The sequence below is a fragment of the Palaemon carinicauda genome, chromosome 19, assembly GCF_036898095.1.
Source record: "Palaemon carinicauda isolate YSFRI2023 chromosome 19, ASM3689809v2, whole genome shotgun sequence".
Taxonomy (NCBI): domain Eukaryota; kingdom Metazoa; phylum Arthropoda; class Malacostraca; order Decapoda; family Palaemonidae; genus Palaemon; species Palaemon carinicauda.
In genome coordinates, this window is record NC_090743.1 from 20,969,979 (window position 1) to 20,984,978 (window position 15,000).

Here is a 15,000-nt window from a genome sequence, read left to right on the forward strand (position 1 = left end):
TAACGTACGACCTCTCCTAGTTCACCTGCCTGTTCTAGATGTAACCTTCTACACGCTCGTTACTTTCATGGGGATGGCGTGAGTTTTATTACTCTCCTTAACAACCAGCAAATACCGACGAAAAGCCGTAAATATATTTTATGCCCGGCATTTGGCGTCTGTCAGTCAAATATCGGTGTGAATAGAGGGTTAAGATGAGCGTATTAAATGCTAATGGCTTCGTTAACGAACGGAAAGACCTCCTGATCTGCCTATTTCGATAACGGGTTGGAGATGTACTACTTGTGAAGTAACGAGAAGATAATGAACCACATTAAATGTGACCCCGAAAATAGTTTAAAAATTGTCGTTTGCCGCTAATATGAAATAAACATAAAAGCAAAGAATCAAATAAAATAAAGTAAACTACGCCGACAGATAAATTACGTGGGCAAGAAAATACATAAAGCATTTGATCACATCAACAAAAAATAACAATTATCAGAATTGCATTAATTATGCCCTACCAAATCGTCCGTTGAATTAAAACTGGTTGATATCAAAGCTCATAATGTTCAATACATAAATGAACAGACAAATCTGAAAAATCTAAAAATATGATAAACTACTAAAAAAATACAAATAGAAAAAGAAAGACAATCACTAAAAAGAAAAAAAGTCGTAAAATGACTCATCCCTGATACCGCAGTACGTGGCTTGCTATTTCCAGCTTCTCCAGTAATCACCATATATTCATATTCTACATGAGAGAGAGAGAGAGAGAGAGAGAGAGAGAGAGAGAGAGAGAGCGGTTAGCGACAACCTCGCACAGCATCTCGGATAGCAACAGAGATATCTCAACTCATTCCAATCTTTGGTCTCAAACAATCAGATGTATCTGGTTTGTCTCCAAGTCTGGCTTTCTTTCGATTGCGTACTTCCTGACAAGTGCCTAAGGATGAGCCCATGACAGTTTTCTACTGTTTGTAAAGTTGTTTTATCCATTGCGACTGAAATTTTCGTTATAATTTCTAGGACCAGAACCAAATGAAAACAACCAATGTGCAATTGGACACAGGAATTCATAGTACAACTAGCTCTGAAGAAGTGCATCCTCTCACACCCTTACTGTACGGCAAGTTCCTGTGTGTAGCTCCCAACCGCTAGCTCTGCCATTTCTCTACAGTAGCAGTTTAGTTACTCGTCGTGCATTAAGGGTGCACTTCTTAGGAGCTAGGTGTGCCAGGGACTTCTGTGTTCAACCATACACTTCAAATACTCATTTCACCCATGTACGTCCCATTACTGTTAAAAAAATCAGAGAGTATTACTTGTCAGAAGGTTAATTCTCTTTCAGGAATTATGGAAGCAGTTCCATTTATTTCCCAAGAAAACAATCCATATGTTTTTACTGTTAACTTCTATAAGGAACAAGGAAGGGGATTCATAATTATCCAGCATAGTAATGTTGCTAGCATAGAAATTTCCTGTATGAATTAGGTCTTAAAAATTAATTAACTGTTACGTAAGGTTACCTATATAAATTCTGAAATAATTAAACAAAAGTCAACCTTTCCGCTACAATAATACTATGCGCAAAATGTCAATGACCTAACATCGACGTCATCCAAGAACACCTGTTGATATTCACATTGCGTGATCGACCACGGGACTTAAGGACGACACTTTTGATAAGTCAGATTTAAAGAAAGATTTTACTTTTCCGATACTTTTTAGTAGGTTAGGTTGTTTACCAAAAAATTAATATTTCTATTCAGTCGAGACAGGTCTGTATAGAATATCTACTAACATACATCGAGTAAATCTAAATAGGTGTGTACATACAAACATATTGAAAGATATGGCAGGCATATCATTGAACGTGTTAATTCTGTTGAAATCAGGTTGTGTGGGCATATTCATAGAATATATATTAAATAAATGTATAGCTTTCTTAATGCAAAAGTTCTTCACAACATTACAGGTTTAGTACTTTTCACAATTCCCGTACATCTAGTTTTGATCAAAATACTCATGTACATCTGGCGGAACGTTTCCGAATTCCTCGATAATTTTAGTTTCCATAGCTTTACCTACATATAACAGATCTACTAACAATAAACACATGAAAAATTACCGAAACCCAAGAATGGTCTCGATTAAATGCCATGAAATCACTTCAACCAAGAAAAAGTGGCCAACATTGCAACACGTGATAATTGTGTAATTAACCAAGTTAATTGATGGACTAACACTCGTAAACGAGTGACAGAAGTCACAGAACCCTTCCTTCACTTCTGATTAATTCTTTGAACAGAGGAGACTTCCTTTCCCCTCCATCCCCACCAATCGCCACCACCACTCAAAACCACAAGTCACCAGCTGCTTTCAGTGTCTCTTCCTGTCGCCGAATTTCTTTCTCTAGTTCTATTTTACTTTGAAAGTGTTCTGTTCTTCTAGAACGTTATGCGAGAGCTTGATAGAAAGTGAGGAGCCAACCTTCCTCTTCCTCCAAACCCTCCCTTCACTCCATCCCACCCACAGTATCTCCTCGCCTCAAGCTCAAAACTTCATCCATCCTTATCACATAATACGCGTCGAGCTGCTGCCTCTACCCACCCTATCGGCCAACTCACATACCTCCATGGTACAAAATTACTTCTCTTTCGATTTAATATATATATATATATATATATATATATATATATATATATATATATATATATATATATATATATATATATATATATATATATATATATATATATATCGAGCACATCGGCTATTGATTTATTCCGTGGAAAAATGAGTTTTAACAATAATAATAGTACCAGAGATATATATATTTTCATTACTGAACTTTCGGAAAATCCATTTCCATTATCAGAGCCTAAACATGGAATGCATTGTATAAGTTAAAAGAAAGTTAGATAAATATTTAAAATGAACACACTAAAACATGTATTATTCACACGCATATATATATATATATATATGCGCTATACACACAATTGGTCAAAATTCATATCTACCATACAATTCTCAATCGAAATTTCAATATCGAAGTATGGAAAGTAATTTACAAAAGAATTCTTGATAAAGAAAAACCAGGAATCAAGCATCATGCGAGTGACTAATTCCAGGAAAATTACAGCTACGTGCTAATTTATACTAAAGGAAGTTATATTCGTTTTTAGGCTACACCTTTCTATACTCCATAAGCAGTTACAGGCAATACAATCTCTCTATTATTAATAAACATTTAAAAATAAAGAGTGAAGGCAATGCAATTCAACAATCATAATGAGCATTTTTAATGCATTAAAATGATTCATTCATAACATTGTACGTAAACGGTAAAAATGTCTCTATAAAAGAACTAAAATTCAAGGACCTTTCGATAATCATTTAGAATGAGATATCTAATACTGACTTAGTAGTGAATAAACTGAATAAGGTGTCAAAAATATTCTGATGATCTACTGCTAAGGAAAAAAATACCAGTAACAAAGTAACCAACATAAAGGAAAACTAACGATTAACAAGTATAATTTTGTGCGAAAAATGTAAACGATGACGAATAAAGTAAATATATGAAGTTTTGTTGACACAATGAATAGAACACCATTCAGGACAAACGACATCTTCCTTCTGAATTAGACTCAAGATGGCCAACAACAGTCGTCTCAGATACAAAGTAACAATCGAGAGAGAGAGAGAGAGAGAGAGAGAGAGAGAGAGAGAGAGTTCCAATACCAATGATGGGCGATCCTTAATACCCTGTTGCTACTCCTTTCTCTTTAATCTCTTCCATCGCTTCTTTTCCTTCCACTATTTCTTCGACCTCAATTTCTTCTTTCCACACAGCAGACTAATGTATGGCTCCTATGACCTTCCATGAATACGGACTTCCAGACGGTACTCTCTCTCTCTCTCTCTCTCTCTCTCTCTCTCTCTCTCTCTCTCAGAGCGACCTTTCGCACCCTCAAAGATAGCAGACGTCCCACACTTTCTAAAATCCTGGCTTTCCCAGTTGAGTTTCAGAATGAAAAATGGGACTTCCGACGAACTTATGTATACCGGTTTATTGATGACGTCATATTTCATTACATGCTTGAAAGTATTTTTCTCTTATTCAAACCCTTTACAAAGTGTATTATATGAATTGTGTCTATTCCTTTTAACGACAATTGCCTGGACTATTTTAACATATGTTTGCTTACATACGTATTTCCGAGTGTTACCAAATAGGCATAGGAAACAAAATAATTTAACGTTTACCCAAGTATTGTTAAACATGATATAAAATATACCTGACTTGGGGACTGACTTTAAACATCATTCAATTATTATTATCATTCAAGAGGGTCACTATCTTGGTAAGCAATTTTACAAATAATATTGTATAAACCACAATAAAATTTAAGTTTAATATATATGTAAAGACGGAAATGTAAAACATTGTCGACAATAGATTCTAATTTGTTCCTGAAACTACAAGACTGGACGGATCTTATTGCTACTGCACTTATCACGACTGCCTATAAGGCATTAAACGAGGCTCATGAGGACGCAAGCACCTCTGAGGAGTAAATACCAAGGGAAAACACCAGTCCTCAGCGTCCTTCGTATTTCCATATTGGCTATCTTTGGAGATACACCAAATCTTGTTGGATGCAAATCCTGGACCAATAAAATTTTATAGCCCGTTTATACTTCAAATCTGTGTGACTATTTTCAAAGAGTGAAACTACACAATTAAGAATGCTCAAGGAGATCTTTACCATGAAGGATACAGGGAAATACCTTATAGGACAAACATTTAAAAAAAGAAAAGAAATTACACTTCGAAAAAAGATTTTCTGTACCCATGATCTGTCAGACCACTACGGATACAAAACATGGAATTTCTACAGCCACCTTTATTCACGTATAGCATCGCTCTCGCCTTATCCTCATTATTACTTAACACAATACATAGACCTTTGGGATGCTATTAGGGGGATACATTTCTGAAAAGGAGCTTTCCTTTCGCCTTAGCCCATCCATAAAACCGGCCAACCTCGCCGTGGGCCATTCATTCACAGACCAGTTGGCCAGGCCTAGATATATATAAAAGAAAAAAAAATCCTGCCACGATAATCCTCTATAGGCCTAATCCCATTTGGTGCCCAGACCTAGATTTTAAAGGGCAGTGGAATGTTCACCGAGATAGTTGGAAAAAAAAGTTTATAGTGGAAGACTTAAGTTAGTTCACCAAAACTACCCAATATCAATAGTATTTCTAAATGTGCAACAAACTGCGAGAACGTATCTTATTAAAGTTCCTGAGCTCTCTCTCTCTCTCTCTCTCTCCACCAGTTACCTTGCCCTTAGGCGTGAGAGAACCCTGGCCAACATTCCAGGCAAATGCCCAAGCTTGCTGCACACAGGATCTCTCTCTCTCTCTCTCTCTCTCTCTCTCAGCCTTATACCCACTTGCTCACCATAAAACTAGACCTACGAATGTATGACCAGTTTCACAATAACGCTATAGACCTATGGGGAAGGTCCTTATATGGGGGATCCTTTATTACTATAATGAACGTTGCCTTAAACCCCTAAAATGAAAAAAGTGCGCTCTCTCTCTCTCTTTCTCAGCGTTCTGATAATCTAAACATTAAATCCATCTAAAGTCCCTCCCCAATATATCATTGATTACTTCACTATGGTACAAAATAACTTCAATAAAAATACTTCCGGAAGTTTTCTAGAAGCAGCAATAACATTACTATTGCACCATATTAGCCACAATGTTCACCATCACATATGTTTTACAGAATCCTTCCTTATTGCCAAAGATTCCTTTCCTATTTGAAAGGCTGCGTCATGCAACATTTTTCTAAAAATACAAACTGCTCAACTTCTAACGATAATTCAATCGATTCTGAGAGAGAGAGAAGAGAGAGAGAGAGAGAGAGAGAGAGAGAGAGAGAGAGAGAGAGAGAGTTTAAATACACTTTCATCTCTTAGAAGGCAATGAGTAACAGCACTGGGAGCACTAGAAGCAAACCGCAACTCAAGCATGAGGGTGACATCTCTGCAATCCATTACAAAAGCGGGTAACATTCCAAGACTGCGAAAACCATAATAATAATAATGATAATAACAGACTGACGCTGGGCCAAGAATTCCAAGACTTTGCCTTCGCCCGTCCTTGCTGTTTTGGTCATGTGGCCAAATGGTTATTTCAAGATTTGCCTTTACGCTGAGGGAATTGCAATGATCAGTAACTTCGAGTATAGTTACAAGCAAGATTTTTTTAAAATAGAAATTCCCGTTGTGAACTTACTACATGATCACCTTGTTCCATAAAAGGGTTTTTTGATAATTTTATTAATTGCACAAATGGTAACCGGCAACTGGCCGTAGTCAACCCATCCTTGCGCTGCTCGATCCCTTAAAAAGAAAAAAGAAAAGAAAAAAATTCACGGTAGAAAAGAGAAAAGTAGGAAAACTAACATGAGGGTGAAGGTCGGTCCCTTCCGAATTGGATGAAATCCAGAGAAATCATTGAACAGTGGAAGAGGTAGCGGCTAATATACTGGGAAGGAAATGGAGAGAGAGAGAGAGAGAGAGAGAGAGAGAGAGAGAGAGAGAATATTGGGACAGTAAGAGTATTGAGAGAGGGATATTACTGGGAGGGAGGAAGTATAATTATTAGGAAAAAAAAAATAAATTGTAAAACTTTGAATCACAGACTTTATAGGAAGAAAAAAGATTCCGTGAAAGGTAAAATCTTCTCCAAAGTAAGGATACGTTATTGAAAGTTATGAATAAAAGCCTATGCAGTGAAATACTAAACTTTTTGAAAAGGAATAAAAATTAAGCAAATACATTGACAACATTGAAATAATTATAATTCAGTAAATACAAAGTATTTTTCATATTAGAAAAATCAGCGAAAAAAATGGAAAACAATCAAAATCATTATACAAAAGCATTACTAGACTACATATAATCTTGTACCCACTACGATAATCGAATATTTTGACAAGGGCTTGCAATATTTTATGAACTCTCCAAAACAAAGAAGAAAAAAAATTTGGTAATTATAAATATATTCTCGATTGCTAAAGCAAAACTAGATAAAAAAAATTCTTTACTCCAGCTAAAATCAAAACATTGGAAAAACCCAGCCTCCATTTGGTCAGTTAGATTTTCTGTAAGAGAAACTTGTTTAGAACCACCAGACTTTTTTATAAATAGAAAATTGACCATAAATGAAACGACTCTTGTTTGAATAGCCTAATTGCCTTAGGCTTCACCCGCAATTTCTCTCGATCAAATAACTCAGTTTACATTGTACCCTCAAGTTACCTTATAAGCTACCTTATACAGTCCGATTTCAGAATCAGCTTCTGTCTAGAAATCAAATTCTATAATCTTTTTAACTATCATCACTATTACTAACACTGTTTTCATTAGTAGTGAAGACCTTTAGGAACAACACCTTAAAAAGAGTATAAAAAAGACAACCTTCCTCATCTTGTGTAATAAATCTTGACGTTACCTTAGAAATAAACAAAAAAAAAAATCCAATAAAAACTAATTGGTTTTACATTTTACTCGTCTTTCTCGGGGTCTATAATTTCATTGTCCTTACTAAAATTATCAATACGGTCTATCTGATGCCTCCAAAAAGGAGAACTGAATAATGCTTTATTAGGAAAATGCCATTCTAAGGTATACATTTTTTTTCCAAATTGTTACCTTGTTCTAGATCATATAATTATCAAATCTAGACGATTTAGCATCTTCGTTTATTCAGCAATTGAAACCTTTATCTTAAAGCTATCGAGAATTTTAAGGAAGGTCCAGAAACGTTGATTGACCCCTAAAAGTCTCCTAGTTTACCGGGAATCTTCCATATGAAAGAATGGATCTGTAAGAGGATACATCAGGAAATAAATTTATGTTATTCTATTATCATTTGTTAACTAAAGGTTCTCATGGAAGTCTAGTATCAATTGATTCTTTCCTATTTATTTTATTTTAATATTATTCCTAAAATATTTATTCTTTCCTTGTTTTCTTTCCTCACTAGACTATTTTCCCTGTTGGAGCCCCTGGGCTTATAGCGTTCTGATTTTCCAGCTAGGGTTGTAGTTTAGCAATTAATAATAATAATAATATTCAAGGGAAAAATTCTCTGAAAAATAAAAACAGCAGCAGGCATATGTAAATGAATCAACAATACAAACATTCTACTTACCCTCTTTGTGGCTTTGCTATAGATTTTCATAATCGACGTCATATCTTATTAAATATATATTTTTTTTTTCCACGTAGCGACTAACACTTCCAAAAATTCACTCAAGGACCCTCCTTGCCAGTCTTGAACTCGCACAATCACTACAAATCACAGTTTGATAACCATCGTATTGGCTTCTATCATTTCTTGCCTCTTAAAAATCTTTAAATAAAACACAAAAAAATCATTATAACATTTATCTTGAACTCTTGAGATAAATAAAATTGTCCCTGGAACGTGTCTCTAAAAGCAGTTTTTACTTTTTCGTGAATAAAGCTAAATAATCTATTTAAAAAAATCTGAATAACAGGAGAGAGAGAGAGAGAGAGAGAGAGAGAGAGAGAGAGAGAGAGAGAGAGAGAGAGAGAATGTCTGCGGTCGTTCTTAAGTCCGTCATCTGCAGGGAAAAACTTTTTCAAAAGAGAAAGCCAGCCAGTATAAGTGGCCTCTCGCGGATTCTATTTGCCTAATTGTATAAATATGAATGACTTTGGTTATTAATTCTCCAAACTTCAAATATATATTCAACATGTGTATTTTAGGCAAATACTGTCTTTAGAAGACAAATTCAATTTTGGTAAAAAACTGACCGACATTTTATCGGATTCTGATATATTACTTTGAATTACATTTCTAATCTGAATAACATTATAAATTAATGTAATGAAAGTCGCTATTACTTTACAGTGAATAAGGAATTAGAATGGAATAAAAAAGCTCATATAAACCATTATACCGGTATACACTAAGCATTGATATTAACACAAAAATTGATTTTAATTAAACAACAGGCCTAGAGTACCTATTTTTTCCTAAAGAAAAGTACTTTTGTAGCACCTTCATTACACCAAACAGAGAGAGAGAGAGAGAGAGAGAGAGAGAGAGAGAGAGAGAGAGAGAGAGAGCTCTAGCCCCATCCATCGTCTTGGAGAACCCCAAGTCCTCAGGGGTTACCACCTTAGAAGGAACAACTTGGTGGCGATTGCAAATGTTTTCAATTAACTGGTCATTTATCGCGTTCTGATCAATATTCCTAATACATTTGCCTCACTGTTAATGTGAATATTGTCCCATTTTAACCCATAGGAGAGTGATCACTAACCCCCAGCCCCGAATTTCAGTCTGTTATGGTAAAATTGCATTGTAAGACACCCATGCAGGCAAATAGACCTCGCACAATAACATAGTCCACTGTTATTTCAGTGAGGTTCATGACACGAATTTAATTATATCTTTCTTTCTAATCTAACAACACAATGCCTCCGTTCAAGCACACTCACTTCACCAGTCAATGAGATTAAAACTCCTAACCACTCCAACACGCACCTGGCTTTTATCAAGGTTCAGCTGATACTAACTCGAAAACTACCTGGTTCGCGCGATGGAGTATGTGCTAGCGCTAGCATCCAATACTCCCTCCCACCTACTCCCACCCCACCGGAGTTTACAGCCACCAGAAAGAACCTGAGCTCGGGCCATCTCAGATCTGATGACGACGAATCTAAATAACGCTGTTGAGAAAGTAAAAACCTTCAGTTCATTTCAGAAACCTCAATGTACAGAACAAATTTAAAAACAAATGCATTAGAATAGGATATAAATCAATGACACGCACAGCAAGGTAAACATCCCAAAAGGGAACGACATTTCCCTCACTGGCAACTCTCGGCACCGTCTCCGTTCGAACTCACGTAGTGTTTTCTTTCGCCAGTGACTTGCATGCAAGAGTAGGAAGGTATCCAGTACGAGGGTACATAGTAGAAGTGTTCTACTGCATTGCTTCAGAATATTTGACTACCTTCGGTTGGACACACTTCATTAGAGAGTTTAATGAATAAAGAAGATGTTCCTCCTTTAATTGGCAAATACATAAAAAAAGGTTTAAAAGAACAATAAGAAAAACAAATTGTTGTAATGTGTAAGCACAGTTTTTTATCTAATTGATTTTTATCACTTATATCAATTTTTTTTTTATTTCCTCCAAATTTATTCGGGCCAGCTTTGTAAGAGTAGAGTTCGACTCATGGGGCTGGATAATCTCCCCTTTATAATAACAATAACCGCATCTTCAGAGTATATTGCATAAAAAAGATTGGTCACACGTAAACGCTACACTGTATTCTAGAAGTCATTCCAGCTGTGGAATGACCTCACTAATCAGGTAGTTGAATTGGTGGAACTTCAGAAGTTCAGACTTGCTGCAAATGTTTTTATGCTGAACAGGTTGGCCAAGTCTTTCTTCATAGTTTATTGATGACAGATCTATTCTAACGTAGTTACTGAGCTTAAGATATTTGATATTAAATATTTCTCATATGATTCATTTAATTCCTGATTTCCTTTTCATCACTGTTCCCTGTTGGAGCCCTTGGGCTCATAGCATACGGCTGTTCCAACTAGGGTTGTAGCTTAGCTAATAATAATAATAATAATAATAATAATAATAATAATAATAATAATAATAATAATAATAATAATAATGGGGAAAAGATAACAGGGCCGTTAACCGTTGTTGGCCACCAATTAAGAAATAATTCAGGATCACTACAGATGAAAAGATCATATACTGGAATCAGGTACTATGTGGAAGGTAACCCTGGAAACATGAAATTGATTACAAATTCCTATGTCTATGTAAATCAGTATTTTCTTAAACACTACCATTGTTTTACAGGATAAAACAAAAAAATCCAATATATTTCTTTGATATGATTTGCTACATGGCACTATGGTGTTTGTTATTTATGGCTTATATTCTGTTTACTGTCAGGTCGATACGTTTCAGCATTATGTGACAAAATGAAATCACTGCGATCTTTCGATGCTTTGTTAAAAAGTTAAAGACCTTTGTCTTAAGAATTTTAGCTAGGAATTAGTACACTTTTATAGGATATGGATTAAGGCAGTTTCTGCTTTAAATAAAATAATCTTAACATTCAGATAACACTACATTTCATGCTCTAGACATATTAGTAAACGACTTTTCCTTACCAATTCTTACTATTATTTTCTAATTAACCTGATTCGGATTCTTGTTTTATGGACAAGCAAGTAATGTTCCTCAGTCGCTAGGTTCGGCAACAGATTCTCTTCCATGACTGACAAGTTCAAGTGGTGGATTTCTTCATCATTTCTAAAGCTAAAAATATTCCTTCCTTTTATGTAGCTGAGTTAAAATTTTAGGCTTATCCCTACATACTTTTTCTTTCCACTCTTCCTTTCTAGTTTACTGTAGTCCTAGAAAGGCAAGAGCAAGGGTTCGAGGCCCCACTGCCTTATGTATGTTATGTATTCACAGCACATCACATATTCATGTTTCTTTCGAATGACCATAATAACAAAGTCAAATCCTTCTGGCACCATCTAAGACCTTCGGACAATTCTCCCTGGAACCCCTTTACCAATGTTCTATGCCGCGGTGATGAAAGTGAATACCAGATGAAGTACATAACAAGGGTAGTTCTAGAAATTTCCATGTTAGGATTCCACAGTAGTTACGCAGTCATTCCCAAAGAGAAGTATATAATACTAAACATAAATTATATATATATATATACACACACACACACACACAATGTGTGTGTACCATATCGGCACTTTTTCCTTTATAAGAGAATGGTGACAGAAAGATCGATTGATTCTGGATAGGGCTACTATCTCCATACCCCAGTCATGACCTCATGCTATGCCGTGACTTCTTCACATGCTGGGTCGAAGGGCGAATTGCAGAGTGGAATCAAATAACATACACAAAATATTCCAGTACTAATGAAATAGTTTTCAGTATCAATTGGTGTGTACCATCGAAGGAGTCATATTTGAACACGGAAAAATAACAGAATTTGACTAATTTTCAACATAATTTTGGCTTAACTACTTCTTGATATTTATCAATAGCAATCTTTCTTAAACGTCTAGTTTGTCACTTCCTTTTGAGATGGATGATTCCAATCTAGTTTTTTCTATTCTGTGTTTCTATGTCTGGCTTATATGGAGTCAACAGTTTCATCGGACTTGATATCAAAATGCACTTAAATTAATCTCTCATGACATGAAATCCAGTTCAGTGGTAATTTAAAAAAATTCAATATCGCACTAAATGATCAAATAATTTAGAATTAGCACATATCTAAACGGGTGGGAATGAGAGACAGGTATTGCAAATATTGCAGAATACCTGTTCAACCATGTTAGCGATAATAACGATGCTATAAATTTCACGAGGGATGGCTTGGAATGGGTAACGAGCATAATCGAAAGACTTGATATTCGGTCTACGATATTCGATAAACAGCTATATAATTGGGCTCACTTTTATTTTATCAATCTATTCTCCCGTGGCACATCATCTTAATCGGTAGTTGACGCAGGTATACTACATATAAAGAAACTCCTTGGTTATTCTAACAATGGTACACACTAGACCTATGTAAACACAAAGCTTCTCCTTTTGATTAAAAAACATTTCAAACTAGAGGGGCACTCAGTACAGCACAGACCTCCACCCCGCAGCTTATTTCTCAACATTTTGCTCGACCTTGATCTTTGACCTTAACATGTATTAATTAGCGTGGATTTTCATACGGTCAAATATGAACCAAGTTTGAAGTCTCTGTGACAACGATGTCCAAACTTATTGCTGATTACGTGAATTGAACATTTGGCTTGACCGTGCCCTTGACCTTCCAAAATTTAATAATTTCAAGCTTTCTACATAACAGTTAATCCCTGCAAGTCTCATTACTCTACAATTAAAATCATGGACAGGAAGCTGTTCACAGACACACACACACACACACACACACAAAAGGGGCGAAAACAACCTCCTTCCATCTTCGTTGGCGGAGGTAATAATACTTGATAATATGAATCTCAATAATAAAAACACTGAGAAAACATTATTTCAGTTAATTATACAAAACACGTCTTATACTGCTCCCTCGACCTCGATATCTCTATAGGATATTAGTTTTATAATTCGTGTAAACTATAGCTATGCAGAAAGAGTAGCGTGTAGCAAATGAAAAACGTATGGTAGATATTAAACTAAATAACCGTAAGAAAGCTAGCACACAGTAAAATGTTTGATGAATCTGACAACGATTATCAAAAAAGCAATAAATAATCATACTTAAATCTCCTTTTATGGATCTGGGCACGAAACAGTTAAGATTAATAAATTAACCAGATAAAAACTACCAACGTTATTTCCTTTTTATCTATCAATGACCTTCATTGGATACAGGCCGCTTTGTTCGTTTAAGTATAAAAAACCTTCCTTTTAATAAATGCATAATACACCTGGTTAGTTTTCATCTAAATACCACAATCCAACTCGAACTGGTTCAACTTGACCGGATGCAGATCACACCCAAACTAGAACATTCACGACCATCCTTCCAATGAGGCCTGTCGTCAAGGGAAGCGGGGTAGTTGCGTTGGCAACATACTGATCAAGACCATGGGGTCTGTATCATATCCACAATGCCTTACCGCTTGGTTACCTGTTGAATCTGCTTCCATTAGGTTAGGAGAAATGCACCTTCCCTTAAAATCACAAGGGATGAAATATATCAAAATTACTTCCATAGAGCCAAAATATGATATACTTCTTAACGAACCTATTCCCTTGAAGAAGGTAAACGGAGGTCTATTTTCAAACTTTTGGGTGAAGAATTTCGTAATATTTAGGATTGGAAGAAGAAGGTATTAATTAAGGTTTCTTATTGATTAGGCAAGAGTTTTAGAGCTATGTTTTTATTGCAGTTACCACTTGCTAAATGCAAATGTTCCTTAGAACTGTTGGACCGACAGCAACAAGTGGAGGACGTCTTAGAAATCTATCACGTTACACAGGGACCTCTCGCACACCAGTCAGTCAGTTCCGAGGCAATGGTCTTAGAGCATATGACAGTGAATGAAAGTCAGATAGGAAAGAAGAAAATAAGCAAGTCCTTCAAATGTACTATTCATCGGGTCTTTGGAACGAAGAAATGAAGAAAAGAAGAGGTTAAGTTTTCTGAGGACTTCAGTTTTCCAAGACAATTGGGCTTTGAGAAAAATTACTGAATATCCTTTTCATGACAAGGATATTCAATGATATCGCAGAGACCAAGAATTATATATGAAAAATTAACAAATGCAACTCAAGCAAAAATATGTACATAACCAATTATGGATATCATCTACAGGAACGTTACCATTTTGGTGCCAAATGAAGACAGAAGATTACAACATCCAAAGGAACACAACAACACAGCCTTGATCAAAGATTGCATACTGCAATATAACATGTATATTTATCTAAGCAAATCACATGCAATGAGTAACACCAGTCTACTACTGATTACATCGAGTTCATTTGCATCTGATCAATAGAAGTACCCTAAGGATAAAATAAAAGTCATCTAGAACTAAAAGTAACTGCCAAGAACAGATGACGGTACCTTGACCAATTGTGCCGCTTAATTTAAGAACAGGTATAATATTCAAATTCAAAGGCACATCTTATGAAATTAGCAATAAAATGTAGAAAAAAAAAAAATTAGGTATCACATTCATATGACAATTGGCGGTGATGATGAATTATAAAAATAATAAAGTTTTTGATGTTACAGAACTTCCTGAATCGAGATAAAGTATATAAAAAAGTTTGGGTCCAAGAGACAACTACGAGTCGCAATATTGAAAATCCTAAAATGATAAGTTATTCTAAGGACAGACAAGTT

General features: G+C 35.5%; 1 protein-coding gene across 3 annotated transcripts in view; it reads right to left on the reverse strand.

Moving 5' to 3' along the window:
- Nucleotides 1-15,000, reverse strand: part of Rhp (rhophilin) — a 243,949-nt gene that overhangs the window by 73,210 nt on the left and 155,739 nt on the right. Inside the window, exons 1-2 of one of the 3 annotated variants that reach the window (XM_068393285.1) lie at nt 9,599-9,621; nt 8,234-8,434 (exon numbers count right to left, since the gene is read on the reverse strand). The exons of 1 other annotated variant lie outside the window; for it this stretch is intronic. In XM_068393285.1, coding sequence (XP_068249386.1) covers nt 8,234-8,275 — 42 coding nt within the window. In that variant the 5' untranslated portion in view covers nt 8,276-8,434; nt 9,599-9,621. Of the gene's footprint in view, nt 1-8,233; nt 8,435-9,552; nt 9,622-15,000 lie in introns of those variants that run through there. One more of the 3 variants, XM_068393284.1, reaches the window with a different exon arrangement.